The sequence below is a fragment of the Chenopodium album genome, chromosome 13 (assembly GCF_948465745.1).
Source record: "Chenopodium album chromosome 13, dcCheAlbu1.1, whole genome shotgun sequence".
Classification (NCBI taxonomy): Eukaryota; Viridiplantae; Streptophyta; class Magnoliopsida; order Caryophyllales; family Amaranthaceae; genus Chenopodium; species Chenopodium album.
In genome coordinates, this window is record NC_137846.1 from 3107109 (window position 1) to 3121832 (window position 14724).

At 37.9% G+C, this 14724-nt stretch overlaps 2 protein-coding genes across 2 annotated transcripts; one reads left to right on the forward strand and one right to left on the reverse strand.

Moving 5' to 3' along the window:
* Position 1: 1 nt before the first annotated feature.
* Positions 2-5617, reverse strand: LOC145575973 (beta-hexosaminidase 3-like). Its single transcript, XM_081633755.1, has 14 exons — positions 4870-5617; positions 4218-4292; positions 3973-4008; positions 3766-3877; positions 3508-3578; positions 2894-3024; positions 2746-2811; positions 2072-2172; positions 1931-1990; positions 1681-1714; positions 1464-1562; positions 1304-1363; positions 907-1157; positions 2-397 (listed from the first exon to the last, which is right to left on the reverse strand). The coding sequence occupies exons 1-14, from the start codon at positions 5206-5208 to the stop codon at positions 231-233; spliced, it is 1602 nt and encodes a 533-aa protein (XP_081489881.1). The 5' UTR covers positions 5209-5617; the 3' UTR covers positions 2-230.
* A 4665-nt stretch (positions 5618-10282) lies between these two features.
* Positions 10283-14000, forward strand: LOC145577074 (uncharacterized). The gene is made up of 2 exons (XM_081634755.1): positions 10283-11921; positions 12034-14000. Exons 1-2 carry the CDS (start codon positions 10283-10285, stop codon positions 13998-14000), a joined length of 3606 nt encoding a protein of 1201 aa, XP_081490881.1.
* The last annotated feature ends 724 nt before the right edge of the window (positions 14001-14724 follow it).

Sequence of the window (14724 nt, forward strand, 5' to 3'; positions counted from 1 at the left end):
ACATGGTTCTTATATAAATTTGTATGTCCTGTAGCACTTACATGGCTTAACTAGTAATGATGTTACCAATGCTAGGAGCAAGATAAGATAATTATTACTCAAGATAATCTAGTTTCTGATGAATAGAATTATGTATATTCCGATGGATGAATTATGCACAAGAAAACTCTATTGATTTATTATAATGTAATTTCACAATACTTGATGATGACGATGTGTTCTTAGTTTCCTCATTTAGCATAGCATGAACCTGGTCCTCCAGGAGCAATCCTGCCAAGGCCATCCCCTGGAGCAGCTGCAATTCCTCTTTGATTGAGCAGACACCTGAAGTGTGCTAGCCTCCTAGCTACTTGTCTTGGATCCCTAGCTAGCTTGTCAAATGACGTCCATAACCGCTCTACGGGAAGATAAAGTACAACGAAAGAAAAAGAATGAAAGACCGATCAGGAAGTTCAGTCATGCATAATATATGATAATTTTTATTTCTTTAAAGCTTTTTTTCTTATTTTCCAAATGTTTCAAACTTGCATCCGTAGCCCACATGGTTATGATTCCCTGGCAATATTGTAATTCATGCTTTTTTTTTTCATATAAGCTTACAGCTGGGTCTCAAGTGTAATTTTGCCTTTTTTTAACCTTAAAAAGGTTTAAAGAAAAAAAAAAAGTTCAGATAAGAGACATTAAGCTTAGACAAGGGTTACCGAAGTTCAATTAACTACAAAAATTAGTTCAAATAAGGGTTTTTAGGTGATAAGTATGAAGCCTATGTTCAAGGCACAACACAGTACCGCGAGTGCAAAGCTGTTGTTTACAGTTTTGTTTAAAAAACAAAGGTAAATATATCAGAATATGAATCCTAGCATGAACACTAGTAAAGTAGTAATCTAGTATATTAATTACGATTACCTGCAGCTGCAGCAGCACGAGGCCATATGGTTTGTTCAATGTCAGATGCATCAATGTGTTCACCCCACATGCAAACTTCACCTCCAAGGACTAATTTTTGTTGCTTGGGATTTGTAATATTGGTTAGTGGTTCATTCATATAAAACTGCTGCCATGTGGTGTCTAAATGGTCCAAATACCAATTTTCCTGGTTGCTTACAATGCACCTTAACCCAGCCGCAGTCACCTTCTCAGCAACACCACCCCCTAGCCTATCACATCGAGCAAAACATTGGAGAGAGAGTGTTTATCAACCTCCAAGAGCTTTATAAAGAAGGTGCCAAAAAATATTTGTTTTAGAAAAAACTGTTATATATTGAGATGACTAGATGCTTATTGCAAGGTGTTAAGAACATACCAATTATGGATCACAGTCTTTCGGTCCAGTTTATCACCAAAATTGTTAAAGGTTTCCTCCCTGTTTAAGTTTTAAATGCTTAAATGAATAAGCTGCTTTGAGAGATGAACAGATGAATCAAATGGGATTATACAGAGTATTGAAATAGGCAATATATTACCAGTTAATAATCTCATATCCATGGGATAATGCAATTTTTTGCGCTCTCAATACAAAGTATTGGTAAGCTCGAGAGCCAACCATCTTATGAGTTCGTAACCTGCAGAAGTCATCACAGTGTTCAATAGGTAGGAAAGAGAGCTCAGTTAACAAGACAAATGCACTAATAGAATGGACAGTCATAATAACTTATTGTTAGAAAGAGTTTAAAACCTTACCATCCACTCACACGACGAGTTGACTCCCAGCAACCTGAGACATGAAAGTATCTATTGAACATGAACATACAACAATAACAGTAGAGCTTATGACTGAACATTCAAAGACTCCAAAACGGTAGAAATGAGAGCAATGTACAATTATTTTGCACTAAAAGTGTCAAGACTGTTTCATGAGATTACTGGATAAAAAGAACAATGTATATGGAAATTATGGAGTATATTCAAAGTTTCAAACAAGTCAACTAACCTGTATCAACTTCATCGCCTCCTAAATGAACAAACTTATATTTGAAGACCTTGCTAAAATCTGTCACAATACAGGCGATGTTTGAGTTGATGCATAGAAGCCATCATAAGCCACAGGTAAGATAATGGGCCATTGCATTACCTTTAAGAATCCCATCTATAACTTGGAAGGTGAATTCGTTGCTCACATCAAGTGGCTCCTTACAGTCTGCTGATGGCCACAGCAAAGGATAACCATTCCCCCTAAGCACGTGTGGTAAGCATTGTCAATGGCGTGATCAGATCCCCCAAAAAAACTATGCACCCCACATAGGAAAGCTCTTTCGCAGGTAACTTTAGGAAGTATACACATAGTTTCCTTTAAATCAACATAGCGTGATAATACAAACACGAGACAAAACACTGAATCTTTTTGGTTCTTAGAATACTAGCATTACAGCGTTTTAGGATATTGAGCTTCCTTATCAATGGTCATGCAAATGTTGTGAACTCTGTAGACTACAAAGAGAGCCAGCGCACAAACTACAGGTGCAACAGTGCAACTATTTCAGAATGTATCAGACCAGAGAAGTGTTACTCAAATTCTAATTTTCCAACACAAGCCGGCATTTTGAACCAATGAGTGAGGCAATTTTTTTATTTTTTATTTTTTGATAAGGGCTTCCTAAAGTTACACAAATGACTTATTAGCTCAACATTCAACATGCATAACACAAAAATTAGGAGCATTCTGAAGACTTTTAGAATCCAAGCCTTCCTGATTTTCAAGCTGTTGAAGTAAAATGAAATACTGCATTAAAGAGTTATAGACTATACCATGAAGCAGCATGTCCAGGAACATCAATTTCAGCAAGTACATTCACTCCCCGCCTTTGAGCATATCTGTTATGTTCAAGAATCACATTATCAGAAGATCCTAGTAAGACACAGACATAATTATTTAAGGCCACAAACCATTACTTGCCTCACAATTTCGGCAGCATCAGCCATTGTATATCGTTCTTCAGCAGAATATGCACCATCCCAAAGCTTAGGATATGAAGGAATCTCTAGTGGAAAAGATTGTGAATCTACAATGTGCCAATGCAACACATTCTGCATTGAGAAACATGTTATCAAGGCCATAAACTTTACCAAGCTCAAAGATATATAACACAGTTACCACCAAGTAAAATTGTTCTAAAGACAATGACCTTCAGCTTTTGCATGGAGCAGCTTGACAAAAATTATGCAAAAGAGACGAGTTATAATCTTATTCCTCATTCAAAAAATCAAAATATGCTAAAGCTATACATTCTAAAATTAGCTATACATCCTTCCCTTATTTAAAAGAGTACTGCAGCACATAGAGATAATCCCAAGCAAAGCAGACAAATAAGAGTCTCCTTAAATATATTCTCACCAGGGTTATAAAAGCTAGCATTATTAAAAAACTAAAAAAGCAATAATCTGGCAGTAGCAACTGCAAATATTATATGATCGATACTAAGAAACTTGGTGCCAAAGTAATTACTCTAAAACTTGGAAGCTAGAAGCACAATGAGCACTAAACCTACAATTCAAGAGCGCAGTCCTTACCAGCTTTGCATATGTCATAGAATCAATAACTTTCTTTATCACACGCAGAGGTAGATAATGTCGTGATGTATCTGCACGTACATTACCAATATTAGAGCACAACCACACATTCAACCTGATTAATCTGAGCAAGTATGTGAACAATGGACAAACAAACCCTGAAACTTAATACATCACGGTGTAGGTCATTTTCAAGCTCCTTGACAATTAGCAGGTCCAAGGAATGACTATAATAAAACCACCATTAAACCAACTCACCTATAAGCAATCCCCTATAAGAGAATCTTGGTTGATCAAAAATTGTCCATGGAACCATACCAACTTCTATTAGCCTAGTTTTGAAGTTAAAGCCACAAAGCTGGCTGAATGTCTGCATTTGACACATAAATAGATGGTCGGAAGTGGTTAGCTCATACACTTCTATAAGTTATCAGCCTTAATGTATGTAAAAAAGAAGAAAATAACCTGTAGTCCATGCAAAGCCCCATATACTGAGTTTGCCTGCATTCAAAAGGAAAATTAATCATCAGATAGTTCACAGAGGTATTGTTTGCAATTTATTAGAAGGTGTTCAGATGCTGGTTTCAGAAGATTACAGCAAAGTTGCTTATTTTAAGAGGTAATGCAGAAAAAATTATTATAATAACTGAATACAAAGATGGAACGTTTTGCTGATGGAATGGGATAATGTTAGCCTTAATTTGGCTCACCTCAATGCGAGCATAAGCAGGTTTCCCATCAGCAGGAACAGTTAAGTTGTATGATTCATCAACCTCAGAGTGCAACTGCAAAACTAAAACAGATTTTTATGACAAACTTTTACATACACTAACCTTACAGATAGTATCCCAATCTCATACAAATCCTGATTAATAGCTTTACTTTCACAATTTTACCTCTTTAATACACAACATATATGTTACTGATTTATATGTTAGAATCACTCAGAGAAAGTCATCTAAGATATGTGAAGAATGTTTTCAACCTTTAAGGACATTTCATAACATAACAATGAACTCAGTTATCCTAGCCAGTTAACACAGTAGCAAGAAAAACGCCCAAATCGAGTAGAAATTTCTCTTCAATTGATTACAATTCAAACAATACTATGATTATCAAGGTTAAGTACAACTTAATCAATATTCTGCCCAAATTAACACAACATCCACCAATTCTTGTACAAGTAGTAGCATACATTCATTTGTTCATATAAAACTATCACAAATTAGAACCTAAACAAGATATGTACAGTATACAAACAATCCAGTAGTCTCAATTACAAGACATATACCCTGGTAAAGCAAAAGGCAATGCATATCCAACTGTTCCTTAGTACATAAGCTAAAACAAACTAACTCATACCTCATCATTTGGTGATTGAATAACCACATTGATCCCTTTAAGGAAAGCCGATTGGCCGAACCGCGAAAAATTGGCCTCAATGACATGATCCAAGGTAACAACATCCATAAATCTCTTAAACCCATCTTTCAAAATCCCTGATTTATCACCATACTTGCTCCCAACAGTACTTAACTCAAATTCATTGCTTAGATAAAGTACCTTATTCCCATTGCTATAGTATTTTGGCATTGGCCATATATTCACTTGCTGAACTTTTTTGCCAGCAGCAGACACTAAATTAACTTCAATCAACAATAACAACAAACAAATTGGCACCAATTTCTTCCCCATTTCCATAGAAATCAAAATCAGAAAAAACCCAAATAAATTTATGTAATTCTATGCTTCAACAGCTACTAAAATCCCATAAATACAATAAATTTAGCAAACTAAATGCATTCTTACATGAATAAATACATGTAAAAAACACCAAAACCTGGATTTATTTCTTCAGATTTTGGAGCTGAAAATGGGTAATGTGCTGAAAAAAAATGAGGATTTTTGGAATACAGTGAAAAGGGGTATTAAAATAGTAAATTTTAAGAGAGAGAATTAATGGGTTTAGCAAATTGGGTGATTGTGAACAAGAGAATTTCTGGGTTTAGTAGAAAACAGATGTACTTTATTATTATTTAATTGTGATGTTATTTTACATTTATGATTTTGTGATATTTTTCTATGTATTATTATTTGTGCACAAATGGTAATGGTATTGGTGGGTACTGGGTAGGTGTATCTCTTTTTTCGCCTGTCTAATTTGGAGTCATCTTTTTGGAGAGCTTTTATTGTGAAATTAAAAATCCGCCATTTTTCTACCTAATTTCTGTAGTTTTTACATTTAATTCTCACATTTTTAGAGGGATTTTAGTGGTGGACTTTTTTCAAATTTGAGTGAAAATATAGTCTTAAAGTGTTGACAAGTGCATGAAATCAACATTTTTTTTTTTTCCGGGAAAATTAACATGTACTACATTTTTTTTTTTTTTTTTTTTTGACAGGACATGTACTACTTCACTGCTGTGTCTTCATTACAAGTCTACATCTTAATCGTTTGTTAAATTGTTATTGTTATGTTCGTAATTCGCACATTGTTGTGTTGATGAATAATGATTCGGTCTCCTATCGTATATCATGATTTTATTACGTAACAACAATAGTACTAGTAAATAGTCGTAACATAATCTTTTCACAAAAATCAATGTCAATATATTTTTTCCTAAGGTAATACACGCCCCCTAAAATAGGAGTAATAGCTTCTCTTTACTCGAGTCATTCCACTTCACTCTTCCCTGCCTGGCTCTTCCTCCACCGCTATCCCTAAAATAATGCCAATTACCCCCTTAATTGTTGAAGAGAATCCTAGCAAGCCCTGATAAGGATAAGGGTTATCGTATACTCGCATGTTATTATAAAGATTACTAATCATATACTGAGTAATGCTGTAATTAAAATGTTAATCATAAATTACGACTTCATTTAAAAGCCACTAATATAACATGTGCCAACATTTTTTCAACACTGCACCCATTTTTAGAAATTGAGTGAATTGTGTAGCGATCATATATGTCAATAATTCAATATGTGTGTGTGACATTGCTAAAGAGAGAATAATTGAATTGTTTTTATTTGGTAAACAAGATTATACGAATTACCAAGTAAGGGCTTGTTTGGTTTACCTTATTTTTGCTTATCTGATATGATCTGAACTGGTCTAATATGATATAATCTGATCTAAATGTCAAATTTGATCAAACTTTGACCTTAAATATACGATAATCTATACAGAAAAAAAATATATCAAGTGGGGTCTTCTTAGATTGTAATAATGTGTATTTTATTAATATGTGATTTTCATAATTTTTTTCATTACAAAATTAAAGATATTTATCGATAAAAAACCGCACTTAAAAAGATGATCTTATCTGAACTTATTTTTTCTGATTTGATCTAAACTTATTTTTTCTAAAATAAGTAAAAATAAGGTGAACTAGGCAAGGCCTAATAGATAATAGGACATTTTTGCAATGCCCCCTTGGTGTAACCATGCAAGCTTATTATAAACTTCTCTCATTCGTTAAATTAATTATAAATGACTTTTTATATAATTTGATAATTTATCATTAAATTTAATAATCTTTGTCAAAATACAGAGTATCCATATACATATTTTTGAACAAAATACAAATACTAGGTATAAACATACTACCTAAACATCTACATAGCTATTAGCTAGCACTTGTATGTAAAGATTGCACAAGGACGAGCCGGCCCGAAGCTCAACACGGCCCAACACAAAAAAAGCACGGCATGACACTGTGCATGTGGGCCGTGGGTCGGTCTGAGCCGTTTTTATTTGGGAGAAGCACGATAAGGCACAGTACAACAAGCATGCTAAAATCAATGTAATTTTGCTTAGGCATGTAAGCCTAGCATGGCCCGGCACGATGACACGTGGGCGTGGGGCCGCACAAGGGCCAATTTTTTTGAAAATTTCAGCTCGGCCCGACACGGCACAAAACTGTACTCATAAGCCGAGCAATGGGTCGGGTCTAACTAATACCAAAGCACTAGGCACGGCCCAAAGCCATCTTTGCTCGTATGTTTTTAAATGTTGGTTGGTATTAAATGTGCTTAGATAGTGTTTGGTCTAGCTTTTAAAAGTGTTTCTCAATCTAAAAAATAGAAGATGGGCCAAACAAGGGGTTTTCAAGAAATAGAAACACTTTAACAAGAAGCCCAAAATAACTTCTAGGGAGGCTAGAAGGAGAAGCACCAAATTGTAGCTTCTTCCTTGCTGTTTCTCGGGTAGCTATTTTACCCATTTAATGAAACTTTTTTGGACAAAAGAACCCTCAATATTTTGCAAATTGACCACTAATATCCCATCTAATAGAAATAACCATTCCCCTTTCTTCTTTCTTTCTCCTCCGCCTCTCTTTCTCTCTCCTCCCAAATCCTCCCAACAACTTCATACTCATCCATAGGCTGAGTTTTTGAGTTTTGTTAATTTGATTGTAATCAAGATATTATAATGCACAATTTGATGTTTATCAGTTCGTGGGGAATGGGGATTATACAATTTGATGAGGTTTACTAATTCTTGTTTGGCTTTTGCCAGAGATAATACTACTACTTTGTGGTTAGTAATTTTTTTGTTTCTTTTGTTGTTGTTTTTATTTGATTTTCTGGTTAATTTCTTGCTCATTTCGTTTGTTTGTTGGCGAAGGTCACTTTTGAGGGAGGATGTAGAGGTGGTTGTAGAGACAATAATGGTTTGTTGTTTTCTGTTTGTTAATGCTTCAGTGGCGGCGAGTGCGACGATGTGACAATGGGGTGAAACGATTGATCGGTGGATCCTCCGAAGAACTCCATTATTCATATTAAATTGAACTTGATTTTTTTAAAAAAAAATAAAAAAATTGAACCTTAATGATAAATTATTATAAACAATAATATGTAAGAAACAATTATTAATTTATTGGGCCAGGAATATTTTAGTCCCTCGTGTAGGGTTTGAAAAAGCTCTCTGCTAGAGTTCGTGCGATACTCAAAAATTAACCTTGTTTCCATTGATTCTACACAAAATTCTTCGCTCTCTGCAACCAATTTATTGTTAATTATTTTCCTTGGCCACTATGGATGATCAGTTGATGAAAGCGTGGGAGAATCTGAAGTTAACGGAGGATGAAAACTTTGTTTTGGGGGGTTCGAGTTCGATGGTGGATGATGATGTTCCAAACCAAAAACTTGCTCTGTCTTTGGTGGGGAAATTGCTAACTAAGAAAACCTTTAACATTGAGGCCATGAAAAGGGTATTAATAAACCTTTGGAGGATTGATGAGAATGTTGCAATTCGTATGGTGGACACGAACTTATTTGTGTTTCAGTTTTTCAATGTCGAGGACAAAAAGGTGTTAGATGGTAGACCATGGGCGTTCGACAACCAAATTCTACTACTAAAGGAGACCTGTGCTGATGAACAACCTTCAGATGTGTCCTTTGACTCTTGCCCCTTCTGGATTAGACTACTTGATGTTCCATTCGGCAAACGATCATATCAATTTGCTAGAGATGTTGGAGATTGTATCGGGGAATGTATTGAAGTCGATGAGTCTGACCCTCTTGGGTGGGACGAGTTTATGAGGGTTAAGGTGTTGGTAGATATTCATAAACCCCTTCGACGTGGTTTGAAAATTGCTGTTGATTCGGGGCTTACGAAGTGGGTGGGGTTTAAGTATGAAAGGCTTGGGGATTTTTGCTACTTTTGTGGCCGAATTGGACACAATGACAAAGATTGTGAAGCTAAGGAGGCGTGTGTCGATGAATCCCCTATTGTTTTTCAATATGGTCCCTTCTTAACGGCATCTCCTTACTGCCCCAAAGGTTCTGCAGTTGAGAGGGAGAAGGAAAAAAGGTGGGCTGAGAGTCTGTCAACGAAGAGAAGAGTTCAAAGATCAGAGTATAATGACCCTTCGGCAATCCGTGTTGGTCCACCTGGGGCTGCTAGGAAGCTGTTGTTTACTACTCCGAATGAGCAGGGTGCAATCACACCGAAGCCTCGTGCTGCGGCCTTAATAGCTGTAAATGATGAGGGGGGTTCTAAAGTGGTCTTACGGCCTACTGCTGTTGGGAAGAATGGGGTGGATAGCAAGGTGCAAGAGCTTAGCCGTGAAGTGTCATCTGGAGCTACGGGTATGCCTAAAAAAATGCAAGAGGAAGGTGTCCAATTTGTGAGTGTGCAGACGGCAAAGACCACGAGTGCAGCGGGGGGTAAGCTGAAATTGAAGAAGAAGGTGCGGGTGGATGGGTCTGCTAATATGGATGTGTCAGAGAGCTGTGTGGGCAGTAGCTTTTCGAAGAAGAGGAGTGCTGAGTCCGTCTTCGATGATGAGCAAAAGCTAGATGGAAATTGTTCAGAGAAAAAATTAAAATTGTGTGTAAGTAATTTTTCCTCTGATTGTCTTGTTTCTAAAGTAGAGGGTCTTGGGGATTCCCAAGCCCTCGAAAAGCAATGAAAATGTTATGTTGGAACTGCCATGGGATTGGCAACCCGTGGACAGTTAGGGCCCTCCGGGATCGGTGTTGGAGGGATAGGCCAAATATTGTGTTTTTGATGGAAACGATGATTGATGATAAGCGTCTTAATAAAATTAAAAATAAATGTGGCTATGTTGATGGTGTTTGTATTAGTAGTATTGGAAATTCGGGGGGAATGGGAATGTGGTGGAAAGATGTGAAAGCTAATGTGGTCTCTTATTCCGCTCATCATTTTGCTATTGATATTCTGGATAATAATAATTGTGCGGTGTGGAGGGCTATTGGTATCTATGGATGGCCGGAATAATCTAATAAACACTTGACGTGGTCTTTAATGTCTTCTCTTAAAGCTGCTTGTGATTTGCCGTGTGTTATGTTTGGTGACTTTAATGAAATTACGAGTTTGTCGGAGAAGGAGGGTGGTATTCCAAGGAGTGAGAGGTTGATGGATGCTTTTAGGGAAGCTATGGATAATTGTGCTCTTCGTGATTTGGGGTTTAAAGGTAGCATTTTCACTTGGGAAAGGGGTAACACTATTAAGACATATGTGAGAGAAAGGTTGGACCGTTACATTGCTGATGAGGAATGGTGTCATCTTTTTCCGGAGTTCGAAGTACGTAATTTGCCCATTTTTAAACCGAATTCTGATCATGCTCAAATTATTCTTTCCACGGAGAAAAGGGGGGAGAGGCATAGTGGTGGATCGGGTTTTAAGTTTGAATCTTTGTGGCTTTCACGTGAGGATTGTGGCGAGGTGGTTGCTAAGGGATGGGGGGACAGTGAGGGGTTGGATATGGCAAGGAGAGTGGCGGTTTGTGGGGAAAATTTGGCTTCCTGGGCGGCTCTTAGTTTTGGCTCGGTTAAAAAAAGGATCATGGAGGGTGAAGAGAAGATGAGAGAGTTGAAGGTGGGTGTGATGGACGGTGCTAAGTTGGAGTTGTGCAATGCTTTATCTGCGGAATTGGAGAGTTTGTACAAGCTGGAGGAGTCATATTGGTATGCTAGAGCTAGAGCGAATGAGCTTCGTGATGGGGACAAAAACACAAAATATTTCCATCACAAGGCAAGTCAAAGAAAAGCTCAGAATAGAATAAAGGGCCTTCACGATGATAATGGTGCATGGTTTGAGAAGCGGGTGGACTTAGAGCGTCTGATTTCTGCGTACTTTGCTAATTTGTTTGCTACAAGCTCCCCGAATGGTTTTCAAGATGCAATGCAGGGGTTAGAAAGGGTTGTCACGGAGGATATGAATCAAATGCTGGACAGTGAGCCGACTGTAGAGGAGATTAGATGTGCCCTTTTCCAGATGCATCCTAACAAAGCCCCCGGCCCTGATGGTATGCATGCTCTTTTTTTCCAAAAATTTTGGCATATTGTTGGTTCGGATATCATAGCTTTTGTGAAAGGTTGGTGGAGAGGTGATGTGAATTTGTCGGAAGTTAATAATACTTGCATTGTGCTTATTCCGAAATGTGACTCCCCAACTCATATCTCGGAGTTTAGACCTATTAGCTGTTGTAATGTTATTTATAAAATTGTGTCGAAAACAATAGCTAATAAATTGAAGGGTATTTTGGATAAGGTGATTTCCCTTAATCAGAGTGCTTTCATCCCTGGTCGGCTTATTTCTGACAATGCTCTTGTTGCTTTCGAGATTTTTCATGCTATGAAGAGGGGAGGGGAGGGGAAAGATGGTAGCATTGCGCTGAAAATTGATATGAGTAAGGCTTATGATAGGGTGGAGTGGGTCTTTTTGGAGAAGGTGATGGATAAGATGGGTTTTTCAGAGGCATGGATTGGTAGGGTAATGAGTTGTTTGCAGAGTGTTCAGTTTACTTTCAAGATTAATGGGCAAATATGTGGGTCTGTTATTCCTTCTAGGGGTCTTCGGCAGGGAGATCCAATTTCCCCATATTTGTTCTTATTATGTGCTGACCCTTTTTCTACTCTGATAAACAAAGCTGCTAGAGATGGTATCATACATGGTGCCAGGATCTGCAGGGGTGCCCCTCGGGTGTCACATTTGTTCTTTGCCGATGACAGTTTACTTTGCTAGAGCGAATACTCAAGAGTGATCTGTGATAGCTAATATTATTAGCCAGTATGAGAGAGCGTCGGGCCAGAAGATTAATTTAAATAAAACTGAAGTGACTTTTAGAAAAAAAGTGAGTGTTGAGCGTCGGAAAGAAATTGTGGATACCTTGGAAGTACGTGAAGTTGACAGACATGAGAAATATCTTGGTTTACCAACCATCATTGGTAGATCAAAGAAGGCTATTTTTGCAGGTCTCAAGGAACGGCTCTGGAAGAAATTGCAGGGTTGGAAGGAAAAATTGCTATCAATGCCCGGAAAGGAAGTGATGATTAAAGCTGTGGCTCAGGCTATCCCTACATATATGATGAGTATTTTGAAGATCCCTGATGGTATTATTGACGAGTTTCATTCCCTCTTAGCTCGATTTTGGTGGGGTTCGACGGATTCGAGAAAGAAGCTACATTGGCAAAAATGGGATGACTTATGTAAGCCGAAGGATTTGGGTGGCATGGGATTTCGGGATTTGAGGGTTTTCAACCAAGCTTTATTGGCTAAGCAATGTTGGCGTCTCCATCATAACCAAGGTACTCTCCTTCACTCCATTTTAAAAGCCAAATACTTTAAAAATTGTGATGTGCTGGAGGCTAGTAGGGGCTTTGACCCTAGCTACACGTGGAGAAGTATGTGGGGGGCTAAGTCTTTGTTACTTGATGGGTTGAAATGGAGGGTCGGGAATGGTTGTGATATATCAGTTTGGGATTCGGCCTGGCTGCCTAGTAACTCCTCGGTGTGCGTGCCTTCTCCTTTGCAACATAGTGACTTGGGGCTGCGGGTTGGTGATTTAATTGATTATGATACTATGTCTTGGCGTGAGGATGTGATCCTAAGCAATTTTAATGCGATTGATCAAGCTCTTATAATGTCTATTCCATTGTCCTACCGAACAACCAAGGATGTTATGTATTGGTGGCCGAATAAAGATGGTGTGTATTCGGTTCGGTCGGGGTATTGGCTGGGTAAGCTTGGTCCTTCGAATGTGCAGCATCAAGCCCGAGACGAAGTATGGAAGTTGATTTGGGGAATTAAGGGGCCTCCGAAGTTGTCACATTTTTTGTGGAGGGCGTGCAAGGGGTTCTTAGCGGTTAGAGAAAGACTTCATTATAGACACTTGGTTGATAGCAAAGTTTGTGTAGTATGCAATAATGGCGACGAATCTGTGATTCATGCCACTTTTGAATGCACAGCAGCGTTGGACATTTGGGCAGCAAGTAGCTTTGGTTCTTTGATTGCTCAAGCTCCTTCTTCGAGTTTTAAGGATAGATTTTTGTGGATGGCATCGCAGGTTGGTGGGGTTGAGTTGAGAGCCTTCGCTACTCTTGCGTGGGCTGCTTGGTGGTGCCGTAACATGTCTATCTTTGATAATTGGTCTGGTTGTTCAGTTAGTGTGGCGTCAAATTTGTCAAAATCTGTCATTGAGTATGGTGATTATGCTAAGAATGTCTTTGTGGGGCAGAACTTCCAGGGGCAGCCATCTCCGTCTTCGTGGTCTCCACCGTGTAGGGGAATGGTGAAAGTTAACTATGATGCTCACGTTGGGAATACGACTGGACTTGGGGCTGTTATTAGAGACGAGGAAGGGATCGTCCTTGCTGCTGCTGTTCGAAAGGAGAAGGTGGGGTGGTCTTCTGATGTTGCCGAAGCTGCAGCATGTCGCTTTGGGCTCCTACTCGCAACAAGGCTGGGTTACTCTTCTATAATTCTGGAGAGTGACGCGTTGAGTGTGGTTAATGGTGTGAGGAAGAAGGCTGTCAGTTATACTCCTTTCTCGTTGCTTGTTGAGGATGTTAGTATGTTGTCTAATCTTTTCGTAGCTTTCTCTATTTCTCATGTTAAGAGGGCGGGTAATACACTAGCTCACCACGTTGCTAGGTGGGATTCTAGTGGTTGTAATGAACGAGTTTGTTTAGGTCCTTTCCCCCAAAGTCTATTATCTTTGGCGGAGATCAACCTCTATTAATATTATTATCCGCAGGTACTTTCAAAAAAAAAATTAATTTATTGGGCCAAACAAGGTAAAATAGTTTTTATTTCTCAGAATCACTTCTTATGTTGTTAAAACCCAACACTTTTGTTTTATCAAAGTGTTTCTCTAAAAACAGTTTCTGAAAAACTAATTCTAGGAAATAGAAGTTGTTTTTCAAAAGCTTGGCTTAGTTAGATGAATATTGCAAAACTAACATGGCACTAGTGGGCCACGAGGGACAACAAGCTAAGGTAGTCCACATGGTCAACAAAATATCTACAATTAAATTATGCAATTCATATTTTCGGAGTGCGACTCAACTAGAACTCCCGCATACGTCCAACCAAAAATGAAGAGTTGAGATCAACTTTGAATTATCCTTTGCCACAATTACATGTCCAAATCATAAACAACACATTATTTATGAACATTGACAAAAAACACTAGTCATATGCACAAAACAACACTTTCAACCCCCCCAAAAAAAAAAAAGAAATCACAAGCCAAAATATTTTCTAAAGGTCTTCACTTCAACTTAATTTCACTTCAGTTCAGTTCAATTCATTTAAGCTTCAATCAATTTAGTTTCTAATTTCCTTCTCTTATAAACAATTCATTTCAGTTCAGTTTAGTTTAGTTCATTTCACTTCCTAATTTTCTTATCTTATAAACAATTCATTTCACTTTAATTCAATTCAGCTCAATTCACTAAATCAGA